This window comes from Lagopus muta, chromosome 2 (genome assembly GCF_023343835.1).
Source record: "Lagopus muta isolate bLagMut1 chromosome 2, bLagMut1 primary, whole genome shotgun sequence".
Lineage (NCBI taxonomy): Eukaryota > Metazoa > Chordata > Aves > Galliformes > Phasianidae > Lagopus > Lagopus muta.
In genome coordinates, this window is record NC_064434.1 from 90,645,676 (window position 1) to 90,672,296 (window position 26,621).

Genomic DNA, 26,621 nt, shown 5'->3' on the forward strand with positions numbered 1-26,621 from the left:
TTTATATCTCAATCATTTCATTAAGAATTCAAAACTTGTTTTATATCTTGATCATTAGTTTATGCATTAGTAGAATATTGTTTACCAGTTTTAATGACCTTTTTTAGTATTGATTATTATCTTACAAGCAATAGCAATTTTCGTTCTGTTTTAAAAGACTGGTAGTCATGCTAAATGAACAACTTCTTTTTTTTTTTTTTCTGGTAGAGACTTTAAGAAAATGAAATCAAGAGAACATCTGCAATAAGTTTAAGCAATATGCTTGCTTACTTACTAGGATCTTTAAAAAGATCTCCAAATCACGATGCTGTGTCTTTAAAGAGTAAAGTTCCAGTAAAAATCCATTAAGTACTTTCAAATATAGCAATCCTCCTGTCCAGCTGTGAAAAGTACTAGATGATACTTATTTGCCATTTGTGTTATTTACGGTCCATGACTTTTATGGTAACTGGTTCCTATTATTGGTTTCTATTAATGTAAAACATAAGTGAACATAAATGAGGCGTGAATCATTTCTTTTTATTAGCCCCACAGTCTTCACTCAGTGCTTGCAGTAACTCCAGCTGTGACTTGTTAGTGATAACCTATTTAAAGAAGAATATCTTAAAGAATAAAGACTGTGATTAGGATTCTTTGTCTGCTCATAGTTTCTAAAGGTTTTGCTAGTTCCTGGCAGGATCAGCAATGGTGAAAATAAAATAAAAAATAATTAGTAACACTTCTAAATCCAGAGATGCTACTAAATTGTTCTGAGCATAATATGGCACTAATTGTACTCTAGGTGAGTGCACAATGGTTAGTACTGAAAGGAATGCATGGTGTACGTCACTTTGACAGTGCAGGAAAGGACTTTCTCCTGCTGTTTATCTCTGCTGCTAAATGGTAGATGCTGGTATGATCACTTATTAAGCAATGTAACCTGAGGAAAAAAACTCTCTCTCTCTAGACTATGTGTGTGTGTATGTATGTGTATGTATTATAGATGTATACACACACGTTTATGAAATAAGTTGGAGCTTTTAGGATTATTATTGTTTTTGAGACTAGTGAGATGAATGTGGAATTAGACTTAAAAAATTGACTATACAGTTACATTATGGTGGTCATTAGTTTGAATTGTATTAGAAGAATTATGTTTTAAGTCATGTATTAAGTTCCTTTCCACATAGCTTTGTAGTAAAAATTGAAAATAGCATGTTCTTTAAGGTGAAACGTGCTTTATCCTATGAAAAGGAAAAGACTTTCTGCTTAAGCAGAATCTAGATGAAAATAAAACTTGTATATCAGATTTTATTTCACCAGTATTTTTTCCAAGAAAAAAAATAAGCTCTCCTAATCAGTTCTAATGTATTATTTTAAAATAATAAATATTTATTAGAAGCTAAATAAATCTAGGCTGCACATTTCTCATTCTCTCTGTGGGGCTTTAAAGCATGTTATCAACCTTTGTGTTATCTGTAACTCTCTATCAAAATGAACTGCTTTAATTATTTTGGAAGAAAAGTCTTGCTACACTTCCCAGGCACTCTATGCCCTCTTTCATCAGTGATGTGTCACGAATAAAAGAAGGAAATAAAAGAACTATAGCCCCACAATAAAACACTCACATTATCCTGTACCTTTCAGGGGCCTTTCCGTGATACCGCTGAAGTATTGCGGCAACGCTACAAGCCTTTGGAACCAACACTGCGAGTGGCAGCATCAATCAGTTCACCACTAGAGAAGGCCAGAGAGGAAATGAAAAGGGAGGAATGGAGAAAATGTATACATGACAATGAGTAAGTTCTTTGGTTTTTTTTCTTATAGTGTTATGAGAATGTTTTCTTTGTTCTGTTGCTTTCGGAAGCCTTTCATGCCTGACAAAATGAAATGTCAAACCTGACAGCTTACTAGCAAATATTCTCTGTACGTACTTCTAAATCTTTGTCCTTAGATTATAAACTCTACAGGGCAGAGACCTTATCTTGTAATTGTGTGACATGTGCCTTCCATCTCTATGAATCAATAGAAGATCTTGCTGTAATAGTACTACGGAATGCAACAGATGGGAAATAAGCAAACAAATGCAAATTCCTTTTTGCCGTACATACTTTGCCAAGGAACACATACTGTTTCAGTCCTCGTTCAGGAATTTTCTGGACTATGGGAAGAGAAACGTTGTTGCACGCCGATGAAACTTGCTTTCTCTTCAAGTAGACTATCAAAACTCACTTGGAAGGAAACGGAGCATATGTTGCACATGTTAAACATGATTTTCAAATACTGTAATAACTTTTGAAGCAGTTTGGCTTTCTGAGCCATAGCATTTGTAATAGCACCAGGGAAAACAGCTTGTTTTCCATACAATCCCAAATACAGACGTCATCTATCCAAAAAGATTAAAGGTTATTGCTAAAATAGTTCCAGCTCCTTTTTTCTTGTGATGGAACACTTTTGTCCAATCATAATAAAACCTATTAATTCACCTGTTCTGACTTTATAGTTAACTAGAAACAAATGATGTTTTGTCAGCTTTTCTGTTGAATTCCTGCTCTTAGCAATCCTTTGATATTTGAATACCAGAATTCTGGACAGAAAGGAATTTGTTTTTCTTGTGAGCAGCCTATGATCCACTGATTCACTAGGATGTGATACTTTGCTCTCAGCTTCACATTGCACATGTTAGCTTAGGGACAGGAACTTTAGTATGCTAGAATCAAATGTATTTACACTTTTTAATTTTGAGTGTTAGATGTTTTCTCATATTTTCCCTAATTGAATATTTTAATAGTGGTATTAAAAGGAGATTGAGCTTAAAAAAGAAATCTCTGTGTTCTGTTTTATTTTTTCTGTTTGCCAACAAAAATAATTGTTTTCGTTCCTTTTATACCAAACGCAATAGGAAAACTTTAAAACTAAAAGTGTACTTCAGTTTTCTGTTCTTTCCTGTGTTTGTTGTTATTCAGAATGAGAAAAAGCAGCTTAATTTTCAAATCTCAGTTTAGATTTGAACTAAGTTTTTTAAAACTTATTTTTATTTTTAACTTATCTTACTGAAATCTAGAAAACACTGAGTAATGATTTTCTCTCAATTAAGATGTTCTTTTCATTGAGAAGATTTTGATTATGCATTCCAAATGAGGAGGAATTAAGTCCTTCACTTATGGGAATGAATACATTGTCTCCAGTCTAAGATTCACATAATGACTTTGTGTGGTCATTATGTGGCCAGTTTCAAGTCTTATCTTGAAATATTTATTTTTCTCATTCTTTTTGCTAAGTGAATCATTAAGAGTTTACACTTGTACAGTTCAAATCTGGACATGCCAACTTTGACAGATATAAATTGATCAGCAGTCTTTATTTACCTTATGGGTAAAGAAGCATTTAGTATCATCCTGAATGCACAGAAGCAGTAATTCTCAGCTTCATGCACACTAAATGTATAGTGGATTATACATTTTCAGGCTGTGATTGTTCCGTTTGTGCTTCAGATTCAACCAACCATGCAAGGGTCACATCTGTAACCTTGAAAAGGTGATGACAGAGCTGCAGGTCATCATCAGGACTAACACTCACTAGTAATGCCGCAGCTGCTGTGTGGTATGATGGTCTCCAGGGAGGAGTCAACAAAGGGTTACTCAGATTCTACAGTAATCTTTTTCTCAGCAGTGTCTATTATGAATTGACAAATTTCTTGTCTCTTTCTATGTAATTGTGTACTTTGGGACTGTGTTTCTTCCTGGTAGTGCTTCCTATGCTTATCATTCTTCTATTTTAGAAAATGAGAGAAAGAGCAGAGGAAGTGTGTGGCATTTGTGGGGAAAGTTTGTGCTTGCATGTAAGGAGAAACAGAGTCCTTGATCTGTATTTTTCAAGAATGAATATTAGTGTTTTATAGGTTTTATATCAGACAATACAGAATTCCCACCATGTTTCGTTTTAAAAAAAAAAAAAAAAAAACAAGCTCTGAAATCAGCTTATACATTTGTCTCTAAGTGTTCCAAGCTCTGAGAAACTTCTTGCTTCTGATAAATGCAGAAATAATTGAGAAAGCTATGGGAGAGGTTCAGGTAGGCAGCAGCAGTGCAAATGCAAAATAAATGAGTAAATTTTGTGAATGCTTATAGCAACTGCTGGATTTTACAATTTTGTACTGAAAGAGCAACTGGGCAATCTAACCTAATAAGGATGATTCCTTTTTCTTGCGTAATTGAAGCTGTTACTGCCTTATTGTGCTATTTTTCATACAAATGAAGTGATTTCCCCCTCCACTTGGATAGGAATGACAATTGGACTCCTTTGGGATGACCACTTAATAAACTGGTGTCTAGTTTGAGACATCAACTGCCGGATCCAGCATATTTAGATCACTGAGCATGAAAAGTTCTTTACTCAGTCATATGCAGCAGTACACAGGCCTAATTTTCCGGAGAACAAAAACGTAAATTATTTTCATTAATTTTGCCAAAAGCTGTCTCACATAATATGCCTCATGATCCAAAGTATACTATTAAATATCTTTATGAAGTCCACATACAGTAGAATGAATTGCAGTGTGGCGATAGAATAAGGATAAGCCAGTGATAACCAAGGCTGGGGCTTCCTGATTTATTGTTGGCTGCTGGTGTGACATCAGGCAAGTCACCTCGCTGCTGGCTCTCTGTGCTCAGCACTGTACTAGAGGCAGCCACGTCAATCCTGAACACATGGATTCACTTGTGTGCAGCAGAGTGCAATGTTTGCACACCATGGCTCGCACTTGTTTTCAGCAAGGTGCTTTCTTTTAAAACCAGCATAGGTGCTTCTGTGCTACAATGATATGCTCAAAAGATGTACTTGAAGGCGTCTGTTTCAAAATGTGCACAGCAATAAAGGTAATATAAGAAAGCAAGTTGCTCTTGTTTGATAAAATTTTAAGATTTAAAAAAAATCCTCTCATTTGTATATTTTTAAGATCTTTTACTGTCTTTCTGACATAGCTGGAGTGAAAATGGCCACTATGTTTTATGTCATGCAGATATAACACGTTTGAAAACTTTGTTCAAATTATGCTTAGTTTTTCACATGCTTTGCAACTTCAGCAATCTGCATATTTTCCGGACTGTTATTGTATTATGATAAACAGGGATTATCATATATTTTGAGATAATGTTTTCTTAACAATTCAACTTCTATTTGTAACTCTTCCATTTATTTTAATTACTAGCACAGTGTGCAACATTTATTAATCAGCAGAGTCTTTTTAAGTTAAACTACTAAATTAGCTAACCCCATTAACACAGAATACTCCAAACAAGCAGTAATAGGAGAGGTAGTTACTGTGCAAATCGTATTATACATGCGGGTGCTCTAGGGCACAGTTAAGCATGATTACCCTCTTTTGATCCAGTATTCCTCTGCTTCTTCCAGCTAATTTCCACTGGAAATTTACAAAGTAGCGCCTTCATTTTTCCATCTTAATTTTTCTAATGAAGTTCTAGTACTTTATAACACTGGGGATGCAGATTAATAAGTCTGTATAATTAAGAAGTTCTGGAATTTGCTACAGAAGAGATCTCTTTTTCTTCCTACAGGAACTAGACAGTGCTTTTCTTCATCACTTCATCACGTATGGTATTGCAGACACGGGTTAAATAAAGAAAGAGACAAAAGACTCTTAGATTTTCTCCTGTTAGGATAAAAATAGCAGATAGTTTATTGAAAAATTATCCATATGTATGTAGCACATAACTACAGACAAGATTTGTAAGAATGCATCCAAAATAGGCTTGTCTTGCAAAAATACTGTGCTGATCTTAGATGCACTAAGTAAAATATGCTGCATAAAGAACTTTGATTTTTAATGCACACTCATTATGAACTATGTAATGGCAGCTCCACTGCCATTGTTTTGCTGTGGAAAACCATTGTTTTTTGCTTTGTACACCAAATGTAAAGATGAAGAGTGTTGGCTTCAGGTAGAAGCTGAATCTGAAAGCTTGAAATTCATTACACGTTTCATTTAAAAAAGCAAACAAAAGAGGTGTAGGGGTGGGGAGGGTTTGTTTGGAGCTAATTTTTCATGGCCATTACAGTCAGAGGAAGCTTCTTTTCATTTGAGTTAGGTCAAGGCAACATGAGGCAGCTTCTCTGAGCAGCCTGTTCCAAGTTCTGAAGTTCTCCAAGTGAAGATTTTGTCCTTAATTTCTGATCCACACCTACCCTCCAGTTTAAAACTGCTACTTGTCCTGTGACAGCATTCTTTGACAAATCCTCCCTCTTGTTTGCACTGCTGCGCAGAAAGCTTTCTCTCTTGGATTGCCACAGGCAGTAGAGTCCGTATCTGCTGCTGCTTCTCTCAACTTGGTCAGACTAACTGGACAGCCTTCAATATGTAAGAGCCCTCTTATCTTTCCTGTCAAAATAGAGACATTGGAAGAGGAGACAGAGTGGACAGAGGAAATAATAGGTGAAGAGATGCAGGAAGAAAGAGAATTAGGGAGCAAAATATATGGAAAAGAAGAATTAGAAAGATTAAATTAGTGGCAGCCTAGTGATACAGAATAGAATAAATGAAGAGACAGAAAATGCAAGTTTTATTAACAGATATTTAAGCTATCTTTTGAAATGTAAATATATCTCACTAACTACTGTCAAGTCTAGGACTATCTACTCTTTGAAGGCTTCTATGTCTTCTACGTCTTTTTTCTTGTTAATTCAGTCCAACAGATTGTGGTCCTGGAAAATTTGTAACTGGCCTTTGGTACCACTGACAGTGCCAGCTGTGGTCCTGGTCCTCTCCCAGTTTTTGTTTATATAATACTGCTATTTGTAAAACCTGAGTAGTTTCTCCTTTTGGTTCCCCTTTTTTCACCCTGTCTTGACTGTATTTATTGGTACATCTCATTTAAGCTTTTGCAATGGACAAAATGAGATCATTTTTCCTTTTTTTATTTGCTTCTTTGGAGAAAACTCACCTCTTGTTATATCATGAAGTTTTAGGAAGGCTCAGCTTATGCTGACTATGCCTTGTGGCATAATATGAAATCAACGTGAAATTGAATTCTTCTTTCATCCTGCTACTTCTGTTTCTGTCATTTTTACCCTTCAAGAACTTCTGAATTTGCACTGAAGTAACAAAAGCTGAAATCCAGATATGAGAATCCTACTCGAGTGAACTTTTTATGGTATAAACTACTGTGGTCTTAACTTGGGCAGGTCATAATGTTATTATACCACTGTCTGGATTTAATTTTCTTCTCCTTCCATCGCTCTCTTCTATCACATTCAAAGCACAAAGTTGGGGAATAGCTGTGTTAGGTGTGTATGTAGAGCTGTAGATCAGAATGCCATTACTGAATTTTATGACAGAGCTATTGCTATTTTACTATTATTATTGGTTGCAGGGCTATAATGACTTCCATATGACTCATTAATTTGGTTATCTACTAAACACACATACAGAAATGTTTTAATGTTATCTTATTTACTTATTCACATAGAATGATTTTTGCTTGATTTAAACAGGCACTGAATTTGCAAACATCTTTTCTTGTAGCTAGATCCTTGTTCCTGTCAGCATCAGCTCACACAGCTCTGACCTGAAATTTTCACAGTCAAACATTGCAACTTTGTTTCTACCACATTCAAAGATGAAACAGTGGTAATCTCCATTCAGGCTATTATTTATATTTATATATATTATTATATTCATATTCAGGCTGCTATTTATGAAATAATGATATGTAAGTGACATTTAGACTCTAAACATTGCTTATTAATGAGCAAGAAGTGACTATATAGCAAAATAAATAAATAAATAAAATTACTGCTTCATGCCATCATATCCCATTATATTTTTAATGTTCTTTCATTTCAATTTTAGCATTCTTTTATTGTTCAGTGTTAAAAAATTCATAGTTGCTTTAAGTTTTGTCTCAACCACAGACATACGTTCTGGGCTGTGTGGCACTGAGTTGCATGTAGAGTATACAGTTAGTTGTGTACTCACAGTCCTGAAATGTTAAAATGTCTGTATAGATATTTGTTTGGAATCATGGCATACAGAGTTTGATCTGAAAAGAATGCCTCCTATATTTTGTGATATTCCAATGATGCGACCATCGTTTCCAATGTATTGAAGGTGATATTCAGCTCTGCACATAGTTCCTATGTCATCTCCTGATTCGTGTGGATGAGCTGATCAAGGCGCTCTTCATTTCATGATGTGGCAGCTGTGCATGGCCATCTGGAACACAGCTTGTCTTTCATGTTACTGTTTCCACTGCTGAAGCACACCACCCATCACCTCACTGAGCTCACATCCACTGTTTGGTCTCCATAAAAATCCAGCAAGCATCAATGAATGTCAATGGGTGCCATTTCTTCCATGTGGAGGAATTCAATCATACCCCTTTGTTTGATATGCACTTGCAGGTCAGATGCCATTTTGTCAGATTGCTCCTCTGCTGCCATCTGTCACACAGAAACAAAATGTAATGGAATGTTGGTGGGAAGGTTCAACTTATACTGTCATACCATCAATATCCGTCTCTGACATTGTGGACCAAGATCATAGGAGACATTATTTTCAGAGCAACCCTAGTGGTGTACCCTGAGTACTGGTCTGACCCAAAAAAAAAAAAAAAAAAAAAGAAAAAAAAAAGTTCAAAGTGCAGTCAAGCCGTCCAGATTGGAAATGTTATAGGGAAAGCTAGAATCATTGCTTTTCTTTACTTTATCTTCTACTCTTCTACTCTTCTCCATTTTTTTTTTTCCCCGTTTTGTGTATGAATTTTACAGATGCAGTATTCATGTTGAATTATGAATGTTGTGGCTCAACTAAATTCTATGCATATATAGGCAAATCCCTAAACTGCTAGCCTTGTCTTCTCAGCTATCCAATCCCCTGAGAAAGCCAATTTTCTTTCATGTCTGAACAAAAGAAAAATGTACTATTAAAATGCAATTCAGAAGTGATAAAAACTGCAAGTGGAGCAGCCGGCTCACAGCACCTTCGATGTATTCTCTGGGACATTGGGGCCGCATTAATTTTTGTGTGCTTGTGATGTCCATCCCATGTGCAAATTAGCATTACAAGTACCATAATCTGTCTTATGTGAGAGTGTCCTTTCCCATGAGTATACACATGCTACTACAGATTTGTATAATTTAGAAGTCTGCTAACTCAGTGTTTTTCTCATGCTAACTTTACATGTGGTACTTGATAGAGTAAATTGCTATAACTAGTAAAATTGCAAAATAGTTTATTTTTTATGAAGTGGAATTTAAAACAACTACAACAACAACAAAAAAAAAAGCCCCCCCAAACAGTTGCTGATGGATTATTTAGTGAAATGATTTTCTGAGTTTGTATCAGCCAAGAGACAGAAATAAAGTTTTTATTATCCCTTTCTTCATAAACAAACAAATAAATAAATAAATAGACCATCTAACTCTCTTAGGGACTCTAGATCTGAAATGCTTTCAGTTACTGAAAAGGTTTTAATTAACTACACATGTGGCAGTTAAAGCAATGTTTTAAGCTCCTGAAACAGGTATTTCTAACTTTATAATAATTCTTCTGCACTTGTGAAGGACACTCCTTGCTTTTTTTGCAATACCAGTAATGAAGAGCTTCCTTCATGAGATTTTCCTTTCTATGAAAATGTACCTGTTTGCTTTCTTTCTTGCAAACTAAAATAGAGAGGTGAAACTAAAATACATTTGTAGGATCTCTTTCAGATCTTTTAGAAATGAAGGATCCTTTACCTTCCTTCACACAGTTTACTGTGGGTCCAACCCTGAACACTTGTCCGTGGGATTAGGGATATCTGCAAACCTCTTATATGTCCAGGCGGGTAGCTGAAGTTTCACTCTATGGTGGCAGCATGCAAGAAGGGAGTTCACCCTTAGTATGATCAGAGATGAAAGAATCAAGATCCAAGAGATCACTAATCAGGAAATACTATCACTTCAGAGTAAACCACACAATTTGCAAATTTAAAAGAAACCAGTGATTTACTTTGTGTTCTGCCAATATGTGAATATCAATAGTATTATATTTAGTTTTCATTCTGATAAACTAGACTACAGTCTATTTTACTCTGTGTAACAGCTGCCAAAGGATTCATTTTCTGTTTTGATATACAGAAGGAGTTCTTTCTGGTGCAATTTAGATTTGGTTTATACTTAAATTGCTGACATATTGAAGTATGTCCATCCTGATGGAATGATCAGATTGAAGTTGTGTTGTGAGTCTTTTGGACTACTTGTAAGACAAATGCAAGGTTCTCTAGAAATGAGCCCTCAACTTGTGCATGGTTTGTGCCTTCCACTGGCTTGTGGCATGGACTGCATTGCCTGTATCAACAAGCAAATCACTGCAAATTGAACCTTGTTCATTTCCTCCTTGTCCACATCCATTAGTAGGACAGATACAGCCAAAGTAAGAATCTAGTAATACTAGTCATATGCTGTTGAAGCTCTTTAGCTCTTTGCTGCAATTTTGGTTTTAAAAAGTAGTTATAAGAAATACTTTAGTAATCTTTTTCACATTACTTGTGGAGGGGAGAGGATGCTACATCAAGAAAGTATAGTGAGAAATATTAGGAATGCATGTCAATATCCTGATTTGCTGATATTTGATTTACATAAATCCTGGGGCATTCAGAGTACTATGTAGTAATTCTTAAATATTCTTAAATTTCAGATTTTTGCCATTTTCTTCACATCATAAAAATGAGAAGTATGACCTGTCAATTCATGCATCAGAAAAAATTGGCAAAGAAACTTACGGAATTAAGCATTTCCGAGAAGTACAGCCTAAAAAGTGGATAGCAGGCAAGGTAAGTCACTGCAAAAGTTAAAGAAAGGCTGACTTTTTTTTAGAAAGTTATTTTATGTGATAGGACCTAATCCTGAGATAATCAAATCCAATCTTATTATAACAAGCATGTTATAAAATCACACTGAGCTATTGTGATATCAAGCTTTCTCAACACTCTGGAAAGTTAAATTTGAGGAAATTCAAAACATCTCACATCAACTACATGAGGATTTAGGAGCATGCTTAAGTACATATCCAATTATATCAGTTTTGTAAAGTTTTGCTGTTTCTGTCTTTCCTCATTTAAGATATATTACATTTATTTACTCTTATATGTGAAGACAAACCTTCGGAAAATTACGGAAAGAAATAGACCAAAACTATTTTGTTGCATATATTCTTCAAAAAATAGTACAAGTGAATGAAAAATTGTTTTTAAGAAGTTTTCATTAAACTGGCTTCTTAGTCAGAAACATCTCATATATTTCCAGTTTTGTGCTGTAGGAAATAGTATCCTCAGAACTTTCAATGTTATGTAAACTATTTTCAGTGGTTGAAACCTAATACACTATGAGATTTCAAAAGTCCAAAAAGTTCCATCATTCGCCAAGCACGATACAGAAAAAGGAAAACTGAGCAATTTCTTCTTAGGGTTTTTCAGATTCTTAGCAGCATTAGGAAACCAAAGGTTCAGAACTTCTGAATCTTCACAGTAGGTTTGTACAAAAACTAAGAAAGGATTTATTTTTTTTTAATCATGTCAACTTCTGCAAAACCAAGCACGCTCTCTGAAACTGTATGAAAAAGGAATACACTGTTATAATATTACAATAGTGTAGAATTAATGAAAAAGGATGTAAGTGAGCCAAAACAGTGTTCTAACATGAATTTGTAGTTGTGTTTGTATTACTATTTTTTCATAGATATCATAATCAAATTATAAAATCCCAGTATGAGAAAGATATGGATTTGGCAGAGCAGTTCTAGTGTAAGACCTCAAAGATGATAAAGGAAGTGGAACATCTTTTATGCAACAGGAGTCTAAGAGAGCTGGAACTCTTCAGTTTGGAGATTATCAGGGGTGTCTCACTTACTTAAATACCTAGTGGGAAGGAATGAAGAAGATGGAACGAAATTCCTGTCTAGTGAGTCTGTGCTGTGAGGGTGGTCAAACACTAGAAAACGTTGCCCATTGGAGGTTTTGAAATTTCCTTCATTTCACTGAAGATATTCAAAACCCTAAAGGACACAGTCCTGGGCCACCAGCTCTAGCAGGTATTGTTTGAGCAAGGGGATGGAATAGGTGATCTGAAGAGGTCACTTTCAACCTAAGTAGTTCTGAGAGTTTTTAAGATGTGATTACTTACTTCCTTGGAACTAACTTATCCTGTATATATATATAATAAGTTTCAATTAAATTTAGTTTGAGAAGTAATATTTTTAATCGTATTTTTTCTCAAAGTGTTAAGTTTTTAAAAAAAGATCATAGTAACATTTTGATACTTTACTATACAGATATAGCTAAACTGCATTGCAAATAAAAACATGAAAATCAACATTCAATAAAAAGATTAATTTATCTTTCAAAAGCAATTAGTGGAGGATGGACTTGATTGGAGTCCAACTTCATGAGCATGATATATATATGTAAAACAGTATAAAGATTTGTTGGTCATACTTATCTTACAGTGTAAGGATTCTCCCTCTTCCAGTCCTTAGCAGTTCTTAGACCAGCAGTCTTAGTCAGTTCAGCAGACTGAAATGACAATATCAAAAAATGTGAAAGTTGCTATATTGTTTATCCTATAAGATATACATATATATATATATATATATATAATTTGTATTATATAAATTACTGAACTTATCTGGTATCACTAAACTGACTTTTGATCTTGGGTATATTTCAACCTAAATCTCTGGAGATGTATAGCTGTATGCATTAACTCAACATGACAAACAGCCTTCCAACTCTAATTGTAAATCAAAATTAATCTTCATTTCAGAGTTTTGCTTAACAATTCATCTGTTTAATACAGCCATTTTGGGGGGTTTCCATGAGATTATATTTATGTTAATGCATTATTACAGCCTGAATAACTGATAACTGCCAGGATGTGTATTCCACTTCTTAAAGGAGTATCCTAGATAAATCTTTCTTATCATTGCTGATGAGAAAAACTATGGTGTAATTTCTTCCAGGAAGGCAGTTCTATGGTTAGTGGGTCAATAACCCCTGTGATCTGCTGCAGTATTATTTGATACTAACTGCCTTTTTAAAAACTATATGTTAAAAAGCTTTTCTCTGTGTCCATGTGCATGTCCTGGTTGTATTTCCTTTAGATTTTCACGTATATATAAGCATTTTAATTCAAGTTACGGAATTAGTATGCAAATTATGTAATTACTTCAGAAGCAAAATGAGCAACAGTGAAAAATAGTGCCTTGTAATACTTCATCTGGAATACTTCCACGTAGCTTTCAAAAAACTTACTATGTTAAGGGAAAGCTAGTTCTGTTCTTCCATAAAAAACAAAAAAGCTAAGAAGTGTAAATAATAACGTACTTCTAGTGGGGGATGAGTATGTTCTTATCCAGTTGTATACTACTATAAAATAAAAATGCATGCATACTTTTTAAGTTGAAACAATATATGTCTAAATACCTTGGAACACTTTTGATTTATATGTGAGAAATACCAATATAGAAAAAAAAGTACTACCAGTCACTGTGAGTTTAATTTACAGTGATAGGTCCCAAAATAGCTGGACAGTCAGGGGATCAAATACACTAACTATAATCTTTCAGTTGTCAAAACACTCACATATGTTCATATTTACTGAAGCAGAAATGATAGCTTACAGCTTTTAATTGGTATTGGAGTTAGGTTTGTGTATGCATTTTAGAAAACTGGCTTAAATGACAGCATTAAATGTTTTCTTATTTGGAAAATTCGGGACGTGATGTTTGAAGACATTCTTTGCTGAAATATTCTTTCCTCTCATGCCTTATTAGAGGTGAATTACAGTACAACTGCATCGTTGTTTCATTATTTGCAGAGGCATTTTGGCCCTAAACAGAATTTTATTATCTACAAAGCATAAAAATATCCAGTACTGCAAGGAATTAATTTAGAGAACCTAAGCATATTGCACAGAACATAAAGTTGACCTTTACCGTCTACAGCTTTTGGAATGGAGTGGGATGTGGAACACATCATAGATTTAATGTGGCACAACGCTGTCTGCAGAAACTTGGGTGGGACTGTGACTGCCTGCCCATTGCACCTCATGATTGAATCTGCTGTCACCAGCATCCTGATAATAATGAACATTCAGCTTAACGACCGTGATTATGATTATCATAATTGATGTGCAAGTGCTGTGTGTGGGGATCATTACAGCTGAACTGTACAGCAGAGAAACATGCCTTAGTTATGGATAATTTTACTTTTATGCATTGATTGGGATAAAATATGCCTTTCAAGTTCAACAGGCCAGAGTAATATAATTTTAGGAAGACTTCTACATGTATGAATTGATGATTATGAGCTTCCTGCAAAAACAGTCATTCTGGCTGTTTGTTTTGAATTGTTTCCTTCCATTAATAATGGGAAATAATCAAATAATTAGATGTTGAGTGGAAATCACTCATAGAGTACTGCCAGCATTAATCAAATATCAAGCTGAAATATTTCTGATTGTGATGGCCTTGCCTTGCCTAGCCTAGGAAAAACAGCACTTGTATTACACCACAATTTTAGTTATGTTGGAGCGGTAGAAACTGGGCTGGAGTCAACATCACTTTCATTTTCACGCTGTATTGTGTAACCATTAGAGCAGACCATAGTTGTTGGTTATATAAATTGTACAGCTTCCACCTCTGTCACCAGAAGCAGAGCTAAATGAATTAAGCTAAAAGCTTAATTCAGGCAGTGTGGATGAAAGCACAACCAACAGTTTCAGTCAATTTTGCTGGATAGTGATTGCCATCAGCTAAGATTAGGTGAAGTTGCAGAAGTATTTCATTCAGTCATATAATGACGTGTAGATGCACTTCAAGCTCAAGTTTATAAAATAAATGTTGGAGCATTAGTATAATGCTAGGTTTTTCATTGATTTACAGTAGATGTAAATTCTTCCTCTTTGTTCAAGAACTGGCAGAAGTGACCTATTTGGGACAACAGAGGTAACAGACCACAGAAAAAAGTCTATCTTGCTTTCTACCATAAGGAAGAAATGGCCTGAAAATCTCAGACCCTTAGAAAGCGAGCAAGACTTTTCTACACACGTGACTTTTCTGTGAAGTCAACCCATTTCCTTTCACATTCTTCTGAGGTCAGTGTGTCCTGTAGTTTCACAGAAAAACTGTCTTTGTAATACTGCAAAAGTACACTCTTTGTGTTTTTCCATCCCTTCCTACACTGAAATTTATTTGAATTTAACTTTAACTCGACTTAATCTGGCAGCAATTATACTTGAGATAATGTATGTGTGGTTTTTTAAACTTTTCCTTAGACTGTAACAATTTTGAAAGGAATTTGCTTGTTATTTTTTTCTTTTTGATTAGAGTAAAAAAGAAAGTACACACATAAAAAAGAAAGTATACACATGTACAAACATGCGCAAGAACTTCTTTACAGTGAGGGTGACGGAGCACTGGAACAGGCTGCCCAGGGAGGTGGTGGAGTCTCCTTCTCTGGAGATGTTCAAGACCTGCCTGGATGCCTACCTGTGCGACCTACTGTAGGGAACCTGCTTTGGCAGGGGGGTTGGACTCGATGATCTCTGGAGGTCCCTTCCAACCCCTACAATTCTGTGATTCTGTGATTCTGTGATACACAAGCATATTTTCTAACACAGAATAGTATCCTTGTGGAACAGGGACCTGTTCTATCAGCCTTATTAAATGTTTAAAAAATTTAAACACCATAGTTACTAGTATGCTTTGTAAGAGAAGTTTCTAATATACATGAGGTAGGATATTTCCCTAAGCAATGTAAAGCCAACATAATGTGGCAGCTAGAATTGGCTCTATTGTAGGGGAATTATTAGGTGATCTGTAAGAGTTTGTGTTTTACACTACTGATTTCTACATGAGCCATGTCAGGGATAAGGGTTGTTGGAAAACTGTGTTGCACTCTAGCAGTCTCTGGCCAATGACATGGCTCCTGTGTAATTATTACTGCTACTGTAACCTCATGGATCTATTCAGATGCTTCACCTGAACCCTTAGCTTGAGTTATCCTGGTGGATGAAAAACTTTACATGAGCCGCCTGTGTGCTCTTGCAGCTAGGAAAGCAAACGGTATCCTGGGCTCTATTAGAAGAGGGGTGGCCAGCAGGGACAGGGAGGTGATTGTCTCTCTCTATTCTGCTCTTGTGAGATCGCATCTGGAGACCAGGTCTGGGGCCCCCAATACAAGAAAGACAGAGAGCTGTTGGAGAGGGTCCAGGGGAGGTCCACAGATATGATCAGAGGGTCCCTGGGCAGCCCGGGATAGTATTAGATATGGATGTTGGTGGCCCTGCCTGCAGCAGGGCAGTTGGAGGCTGATGATCTTTGAGGTCTATAAATCCATGATTTTATGATTCTATGATTATCTTGTTCCAAGTTAAGGCCGCTTTCCAGCACTTTGCTTCTTACCATATGTCTAAACCAAATTAAATAATCAAAATCCAAGAATCTGATCCTTCAAATGCATCCTACTATATATCCTGTAGAATTCATGAAAAGTTAGTGTCTTGGATTCTGTCTGCTGTTCTCAGAACAATCATTGTGAGTCAGAGCACTTCTGTATCCTCATTTCATAATTGGCTTGAGGTACTCCTTGACTCCACATAGGGTGATTCCTGCAACAGCATCAATGTTCAGAACTTTGAGCACCTTGGAGCTCAGCATTTGGCTATAATCTTGGATAGACAGTACTATAAAGAAAAGCAAACATGCAAAAAGCCAGGAAATGTAAAAAACAACAGTGAGAACAGCAGTCATTACCTCTGATTTACAGGAGTAGAATGAAATCTCATAAGATGCATCTGTTCAGTCTTATAGGAAAGACAGTCAGAATTTCAACTTTTCAACATACAATTTTTCCAGATTCCTTGTCCAATGTATATTTACAGAAATGCATCTTATTATAAAGATCCCTTTTGGAATTCCTACTGTAAAAGTTCCTGTGTGGTGGTTTTTCTCATTTTGAGAAAAATTCTTCAGGTCACCGCTACTGTGCTGCTCTTAAAAAACACTACTCATTGTGTAGTGCAAATGATTATTAAGTATCAGCCACCTCTTAACTTAAGTGTGGAAGGAAGGCTAAAATTGTGAAGCAAATTAAAATATAGAAAATATTATATATATATATATATATATAAAATATAGAAAGGAATGGCTGGGTAGCTGGAAGGCTGGAAAGAAAAGCTGGAAAAGCTTTCTAGCAAATGTTACTGATGACTTACAGGATATGATTTTGAAGGAGTAGTACAAAGTAGTGATTGGGATGAGTCAAACCATTCAGTTGGTTATTTGCATGAGAAAAGATACTGTCACTGCTCTTCCAATCAAATCCATTCTAGTAGTTATTTGTCGGCAACTAGTTAAATATTTTATAAAACCTGATTTTTAGTCCTGTGATTTCTCAACGGGAAAATGCAGTCCCTTGATGATGATCCAAGGCTTTGAAGAATAAATTGATTCGAAAGAGAAAATTAGATGGTACTTATTATACTGTCTAACTAGCAATTCAGTGTCATTTGTCTGTAGGATGATAAATGTCTTGCTTTGCCTACCTTCCTCATTTAATAATGCAACTTGCATGTTTGTAGCATAGAAAGAAAATCTTGCTTTTTAGTAAGTTAACTTTAACCAATATTTTCTGAGGGAGATAGATATACATATTTAACTTCCCATTCTATACATTACTTAAGCATTTTAAATGCTCTCGTTTAATGAGAAAAAAAAACAACAACTTTACTAACGGAGTATCTTGCCTAATTATGTCAGTGCACACTCAGAGGACATTATAGCAACTTGGGGCAAAGTTTTTAGTCCAAAAACAAAAACAAAAAAACAACCTGCCTGCAAGTTGATCTGGAAACATTAGTGTTTGTTTACAAAATATTTAATTGATGTTAGTTTTAGAACTGACTGGAATTGATGTGATTTTACTGGAATTGAAAGTCCTCTCACTAAACTGGGACGTGTTTGGCCTTATCTTTTGATGATGGCTTTGCAGGGGCTGTTCAGTATTCATGGAATTAAGATTTGTTCATACATCCACCAAACAATGTATTTCAACCAAACCAATTTGTCACAATATTAAAGTGAAAGTCTAGATTTTGAAGTCAGTAGCAATCCTTGGTGGAGCATATCTGCAAAAACATGCTACTTATTATTTGGTTACTCAACTTTAGCTTGATTGTGATGATTAAATATACTTGAAATGGTAGTAATAAAGACTTCCACAACTCTGTAAGATTAACACAGCCCATGCTGCTATTAAAAAATGCCTGGGATATTAAGACTAATTCTCAATGCTTACTATAGTTACATGCGATAACCAGTGATGACTGTAATTGATACACAGAAGAATTCTATCATTTCCTGTTGGGAAGAATACTCTAAGAAGAGTGTTGTTACTCATCTTCACAGAAAAACAGACACTTTGAATCTCATCTTTAATTGCATGCTGCTGATGGATTTACAAATCGCAGTCTAAGAAGCATGTTCTAGTGGCTTCCTGCAACATATGCAGTTAGGATCTCACATCTGAATGTCACATCTGAAAACATGGGCTGAAAGAAATATTTTATTGTACTGATACATTACGATTGAATAGCTGTAATTTATAATGCTATTAGCAGATATATCTGCTTTGAATGAATTCTAAAAGATTATGCTGGATATATGTCCAACCTGTGTGAAAGGCTACATGTTTGTTGCTCTGATGACAGAAAGCTAGTGTAGATTATTCTCAGAGCAATAGACTTCAGCGCAGTAAAATGTAGTCCAGGTTTTCGGAATCAGCATTTCCTGAATAGGAAAAAATTGTAGTGCAAGTTTTGTGCGCTTGTGTTGGAGTGAATGAGAAACTACAAGTAACAGAGGCTGCTTGTTGTCCTAGTGGTTTAACATAGGCAGCTACTGCTTCTTTAAAATTTAGATTATGAATAAACTCTGAACTTGTTTGCTCCATTTCAAGCAGTGATGTGGCGCACTTCTGTATATTTATTCATTTCATGCCAGTGAAAAACTGCTTGCAAAATACCCTTTACAAATGTAACTTAAATGGATCTTTCACCATGATCAAAATTATAAACTCTATTCTCTCCTATACTTTGTTCTCTGTTGATCTCAGCATAAAATATATGTAGAAACTGAAATGCATAGCCACATCAGTAGTTATTTATGAACAGTTGTATTACTGTGTGTTAATATTCAAGAATGAGAGTTACGTAATTCTTCAAGAATAACCTTTTCATTTCCATCTTCATTTTCATTTAAATAACCTTACAAGCTTTGATGAGTTAATGTACAGGGATAATAGTAGATATGGTATATGGGACAAGATAAAGACTGTGATGAACGCAGTATCTGTTTTCCAACTGTACTGCTTTTGTTTTCCATAATGAGTCTCTCTGAGTACGAATTTACGTTTTGGCTGTGATAATAGGAACTAACAATATTCCCAGCCCATGGCTTTCTGATATGTTAGGATCTTTCACTTGTAGTTTTATGCAGGAACGACAGTGTAAGTGACAAACACTGATCATTAGGAATTTAATGCACTGCTCTTTTACAGTATAACTTGTTGGATATGAGAAAACAAAAGAGAAACAATAGAAAAACTGCATATTAACAGACTTTGTACACTAATGCGAAGCTGCTTGATTGAGCAGTGCAGTGTCAACCATATCTTTCTTCTAATGCTAAAAGTAATGCACATAGACAGAGTGACAATCAGAGTACAGCCTCCCATCAGCTGTAATTAATCTTTTAGTTAACAGAGACTAGAAAAGCTTCTCATCAGTCCCTTCTGAAGTCTGAGGCACCCTGTTTTTTGATGTTTGCATTCTCAGTAAAATTGTCCCCACCAGTTCTAACAAATTGAAACACCAGGCTAATTATGGCAGCTAATGAAGTGTGTGGAATGGTCACAGCTTGTCGTGAAACTGTTCCTTCAGCTCAGATTAGAGTTTCATCAATCACTTTTTTAAACTGATCCAGAATTGCTTCTGCTCAGTGCTTGGCATTTTTAATGCTGTTTCTGTAATTGGTTTTTTCCCCAAAGCTTAGGCGATTTTTTGAAATATTACATTCTTAGGACAGGACTTACAAACTCTGGTTTATAAAAAAACATTTCATTATTGCCTCTATCAGCTGATCAAGTGCTAGAAAGCTAATAAAAGAGGCAGAAATATAAAAATTGATGTATTGCTTTTAATCCAGCTAAAGGTAGCAATAAAGCATATACACATATATGTATATGAATCATTATTACAGTGGGCTGGGTGTATACTGCAATCTCATGAGACATGGTTTGTGGAACTGGATGGTTCAAATCCTACTGAAGGACCTAAATGAAATGAATGAATTGGTCTTAGCTTATTTCCTTGTGGATTGTGATCCTCCATATATCACTCAAAGAGTTTGGCATGATTTGTAGTTTTTGCAGATACCCAAGCCTTTGGCGGCAGGAAGACCAAAATGTGTTGCTATTTTAAGTATTTTTGCACTTCAGGTCAAATCCAAAGTCCTCAAAGTATGGGAAACTTTACAGTATAACTTATATTGCTACTACACTGTCAATGAATAAATTAGCATATAAAACATTGAGTTTCTCTTTATCATTTATAAGATATAATAGTATTCAGCTGTACATTGAAAGTTCTGCATGGGCATCAAAGGCACAGGTGTTGAAGTATAAGGCTAAATTCTTTCCTCAACACAAACAGTGGGGTGTAGAATTTACTTTGGAAGTTAGCCAGCAAAAAAATGAAATAAACTTTCTCTTCTGTATGACCGTAGAATATGTTTGTACAACTTGTCACATTTGTTATGTGTTACATGTATTCATATCAGAACCACGACAGCATGATCTTAGTTCAAGTGTTGTGAGCAATCTATTTATTGAATTTGTGCTAATACATATCATCAATTTCATTTTTCTAAACACTTGAATATGAAATAATGATTGGCTATAAATTTCAGATGTTCCTCTCCCTGAAATTTCTTAATCATCTGAAATTTGACAAGAACTAGCTTTGTGTCAATGCCGAAACAAATCTGTGGCACAACTGAATAATCATTGATGCCAACGCTTCTCCTTGAGCTGTATAAAACAACAGGAATGGAACAGTAAACAACGCTGAGAAATGAAGTAAAAAAGGATACACAAAGATATGTTTTTATTCGTAAATAACAAGCAGGGAAATAAAAAAGATATTAGTCTAAGAGCTGTTTTCCAATGTTGTTAATTAGTTAGAGTATTTGTGAACACTGGGTATGATATGACTAATTTTCCTATCTTTAGCTGATCTCTAGAGTATTTGCACACAAAGTGAGAAAGTCCTCCTCGTTCCTGTTCCATTATTTCAGTCTCTTCTGAAGGTAGCTTATATTTACAAAATATGAGTTTCTCTCAGTGTGCCAAAGGAAAGTAATTTGTTCGAAGAATAAAGTGTTTATTTTACTGTAGTCTCCCTTTGCCTACTTGTATGCTTTCACTTTTGGAATGAGACTGTGAGGATAGGGAGCAGGACTTTTTCCTCACTGTGAGTATTCCTCTTTGACATCTGTACTCATCTGTACTCTTCTTTCTGACATGACATAAATTCTCTTCAAGTCAAGTTCTTTTATATGTCTTCCAAAAAATGTCCCCCTGCATGGAACATGACAGGGAACACATCTTTCATTTAGCTCTGGACGTCATCAAACCTCCACCAGTCATGAAGACATCACCTGCTCAAGCATTCTGACATCCAGAAGCAAAGAGTCTTTGCAAGGAAACATATACTCAGAATTAGGCCCATAAAGTCCTGTTCACTCCCTTATCCCTGAAGTACTGGTACATACTTCATTACTTTTCTCTATAATGTAAGAATATATTTCTTTTAGCTTTCAAAATAAAAAAAAATGTGTGAAAAATAGCACAGTATTTAGCACATCCTATGCACATGTAGCTTTTGATCAGGTTAAATTATGCTCTGTGAAGAGTCATGAGAAAATAAGCTGGGAAGGCAGTGGTTTGCAGTAGAGTGGACTTTGCTTTTGTAAAAGTAATTTCAATGGCACCAAAGTGAGAATTAGTACAGTATGTGCTTTTCTTGATAGAGATGGTAGACAAGATTGTTTGCAGTTATTTCTTCTGTTTAAGCTAAAAAAGTGTTTTCTTAAAAAATTATATACAAAGTCTATTAGAAAGCAATGTAAAAAATAAAGCTGCATTCTTATTCACACTAGGTGGTTATAATCAGTAATCTTCTAAGTTGTACATAGGATCTGAAATGTAACTTTATTAGATAATGCATTTTTAAAATATGTTTTTTCCTTAAAAACAAAGTTGGTTAAAATCTCTGTAAAACTGTTTTTCCTTGTGGAACATAGAATGCTAATATAAGTATTCAGCAAAAAGACAGTACTGCAACCCAGGAAACACTACTATACTATACTATAGAGAATATCAGAAACATGAAAACGAGTTTTGAACTTAGCGTCCAGTAGCATCTTTCTCACAATTAGCAAGACACAGGAGTTAGACAAAATTCTTGTAAGAATTGTGTGAAAAACATTTGCTTTTCTCTGTCACTTATCACTTTATCAAGATTTTGCCTGTACTTAAATAATTTGTCCTAAATCCCTAAGAAATGGAAGTTTTGCAAATATATTTTCCAGAAACTGAAATAATTATCTTTGGTCCCAGTGGATGCCAACATTTTTTTCATAATTAGAGAAGTCAGAAGATTAGGAGCTGAAGATAAATTTAATTAGAAGTACAAATGAGGAGGTTGTCTCAAGAAATGCCACTTGAGTAGCAATCTGTGATCTAGTGACAGTCTGTCCTTCTGTGTTACTGTAGAGAAATGTTGCTTTAAGCACTTGTTTTAATAATACGTGATATCCTCTCAATTTATGTCAATTTATCCTCTCAATTTATGGAGGGTGAGATGCAAGGAAATGTACTGCATACTTGGCTGGACTGTCATACCATATAAAAATACTGATTCTGGACGCGATATAACAATAAGTTAATCTTTTATTTGCTACTTGTAATTATCAGTACCAAGGTGGGTGCTGATAATCTAAAAAAATTGCATCTGGATGTGAATTTGGTGAGTCTGAAAAACCTAAAAAGAATGTGATACTGATGTGGCTCAGAAATATCTTGTTGATATTGGAACAACTCACAAACCATATTGGAGGTTATAGAATTTACAGCACTAGTGTAAGGAAAGTCTAAAATCTAAGGTTTCTCTTTTTTGCAAGTTCATTATAAAGTTTTAAAAGCAGACTTTTTCTTATAACTAATGTAAAATCAGGCTTTTTCTAAGTCTTTGAGTTAATTTTTAGTATTTCACAGTTATAATGTATATTTCTTCTTGTTTACTGGCTTGTGTGCTTCTGTACGAAGACTACACAAAAACTTATTCTGTGACTGATGGAGGAATATTAACTTCTTATTCCCAACGAGTTCTGAATGCCAACTGAAAGCAATAAAATTCATAACTTATCACATTAAAATGACACCATTAGTGTGGTGAATCTTTTCTGAACTTTAAGCTTATTAACACTAGTCTTGCATTGGAGAGCCAAAAAGTAGATATTCTATTCCATATGTCCAACAAGCATGAAATAATGTGGACTATTACTTCTTTGGCTATATTCCTGTGATATAGGCAGTTTTTACCTTTCAGTAGTGCATGGCACATTCCTAGCTCATATTTAGTGAATGGTCTACCCAGCTTCCATGATTCTCTTCTGCTTCCCAAACTGTCAACATTGTTCCTCAGGTTAGTCTGTGCCAGGTGCATTTGTCCATACTGAATTTTATTTGACAGACCATTCCTCTAGCCTGTCTGCATCACTCTGAATAATTACCCTCAAGTGTATCGATTGCACCCGTTAGTCTGTTGCTGTCTGTGAACTTGATGAGCGTACGTTCCAGCTGCACCTCCAGGTCACTTATGAAGATATTAAACAAGATAGGTCTCAAGACAGTGCCTGAGGAAATACAATTGTAGCCAGATTCTAGTTAGACTACCAGGCATTAATTGCTACCATTTGTGGCTGATAGTCCAGACAGTTACTACATCTGTTAGTCTGTACCTCTTGACTATAATTTACCAACTTGGATAAAAGGATTCTCTAGAATGCGGTGTTGAAAGCCTTGCTAAACTTGACACAGACAGCATCTACCACTCTCCTTTCATCTACAGGTTTAATCATTTCAGCACAAAAGGTAATAAGGATTGGAAAGTATTATTCAGAACAACATCAAAGTGGATGCAGTCTTGCTGAGTATTATTTTTGCTGCATATGCCAAGTGTGATAGAATCAAAATGTATTTTTGATTGATGTTAAATGACTACAACTTTTGTTCAGAAAGGTACAACTGAAACTGTTAAGAAGAAAATGTTTTCAGATGAGAATTTCAGTTTAGATTTTTTTCCTTGATAACTCCTATAAGCATGATTTTGGCAAGTTAGAGATAGATGCAACTTGATCTTGGCAGGTTAAACATTTCTGGCTATAGTCCAGCAGGTTAAAAGTGGTTCTGAGTTTATCTTGGCAGTCAGCACTTGGCAATGGCTTATTTTCTATTCGAAAGAGAATGTTATGGTTTAACAGATTAGACAATGAAAGAAGCAGCATATAAATGGCATAAGTCAAGATACCTATTCTAAATGCATTATTTCCTAATGCACATCCTGTTGGTATGTGATGGTGTATGTGATGGTCTGGACAAGGAGCCTGTTTAAAAACACAAACTGTGATAAAAATGGATCCTTTACTTTTCATCACTTTTAAGACCCTGTACATTTTTTCTACATTGGAATGTAGTTAGGCATAGTTCCACCTCAGATTTAGTAACTTCATAAAAGGTTTATGCATTACTCATTACTGCTTTTTATATTCCACAAAATATTATTTATGTATCTTAAATTAACATTTACTCTAGTCCTAAAAATATACCTATATACATTTAAACACTCTGCAAGTTGTAGGGATTTAAAAGAAAATAATAAACACCTCTTGGGATTCTGAGCAAAAATTAAACTATTTCGAGTGCACATTTGTTTTTAAGCCCAGATTCAGTAAAGTTCAAGGGTATCCAACTATGAAATAGTTATTGGAGAAATTCACATTGCTTTCTTAATTTAATTTACTTGATACAAAAAAAAAAAAATACATTAGGTCATAAAAATAGAATATTATCTTTGGCAGTTTTGGTTCAAGTGCAGACATTAGGCAAAACAGAGTTTGGGTGATGCTGTTCCTTAACATTGACAAAGTACTGCATGCAGTATAACTTTGTGTGGCAAACTGTACTTGTAATATTGATGCTGGCTCTGAATATGTCTAAAAGCACCTAACGTGTCTACATAGTGGTGATCTATTCCTTCCCATTCGATTAGCTTTATGCACATAAATAAATTAATTATCTGCACATATATTATAAAGGAGGATGCTCTTTTTAAAGCATAGCTAGTGCATGTTTGGGAGGAAGAGCCAAACAGTATCTGGCTTGCAGATCATCAGTAAATGGGCTGAATGAATTTAGAGGGTACAGCTGGGAATTCCTTCCCCTTGGGCAACCACAGTGACTGCAGGATACTAAATATATTTAACAAATGCAAATTCAGACCACAAATCTTCATTGCTGGTTGTATTGCACATGACATAAAGGACAGGCTATTTTCAGATTGCAGGTTAATTTTATACAGGCAAGCTTACAAGAAAAATTATTCACTAGACAAAATTCTTCCCTCTTTTTTCTTTATTCTTTCTTGAACATAACTTCTGTCAAATATGAGATAATTTGCCTTTTCTTGTGAGAAAGCATTGTAGGGTATGAGACAGTTGTAATGTTTAATAAATGCAAATATTGAACTAAAGGAGGGGAGATTTAGATTAGATGTCAAAGGTGAATTTTTCCCTGAGAGAGTGATGGGGCCCTGGAACAGGGTGCCCAGAGAAGTTGTGGATGCCCCATCCAAGGGTATGTTCAGGGCCAAGTTGGATGGGATCCTGGGTAGCTCGATCTAGTACCTAGTTCTGTGGTTAGCAACCCTACCTATAGCTGTGTGGTTGGAACTAAAAGATCTTTGAGGTTACTTCCAACCCAAGCCATTTTACGATTCTGTGATATTGAAAAAATATCTTGTTCAGTCAGAAATATTTGTAAGTTCCTGTAGAGTGGCTCAGACTATTACATTCTCAAAAGGATCGCTACTTTCTATCACGCTGTGCCTTAATTTGAGCAGCTGTAGAAGTGGGTAGTGGGGTCTGCTTTTGTTCTTTTGTCTGAGGTGCTTCCAACCACACAGGGGCAGAGAGAGGCTAGAACTCCTTTCCTGCAGAGAAGTTTTAGAGCTGTGCTTGTTTTTGACAGTTATCTCCAAACCAAATCAGTTAGCGCAGCTTAGCTTCTAAGAAAGCAAACACAGGTGAACACAGTAGAGCACTTCTCAGAATATTAGAGCAGGTGAATAATAGAGTTATAATTTCCATATTAGACTGTCAGAGAGGAACATATACTGCTCTGTTGTTCATACCGGAGTCATCATATAGGAAGTATCAAAAATATATGTGATTGTCAGAGCTCTGTTTTTTT

At 35.3% G+C, this 26,621-nt stretch overlaps 1 protein-coding gene across 4 annotated transcripts in view; it reads left to right on the forward strand.

Annotated features, from left to right (window-relative positions):
* SPATA17 (spermatogenesis associated 17) overlaps positions 1-26,621 on the forward strand; it is a 97,545-nt gene that overhangs the window by 56,420 nt on the left and 14,504 nt on the right. For all 4 annotated transcript variants that reach the window (XR_007375038.1, XM_048935914.1, XM_048935915.1 and 1 more), the window contains 2 exons: positions 1,627-1,778; positions 10,673-10,808. Coding sequence is in view for 3 of the 4 variants with exons in the window: in XM_048935914.1 (XP_048791871.1) it covers positions 1,627-1,778; positions 10,673-10,808 (288 nt within the window). In the remaining variant the exon portion in view is untranslated. The remainder of the gene's footprint in view (positions 1-1,626; positions 1,779-10,672; positions 10,809-26,621) is intronic.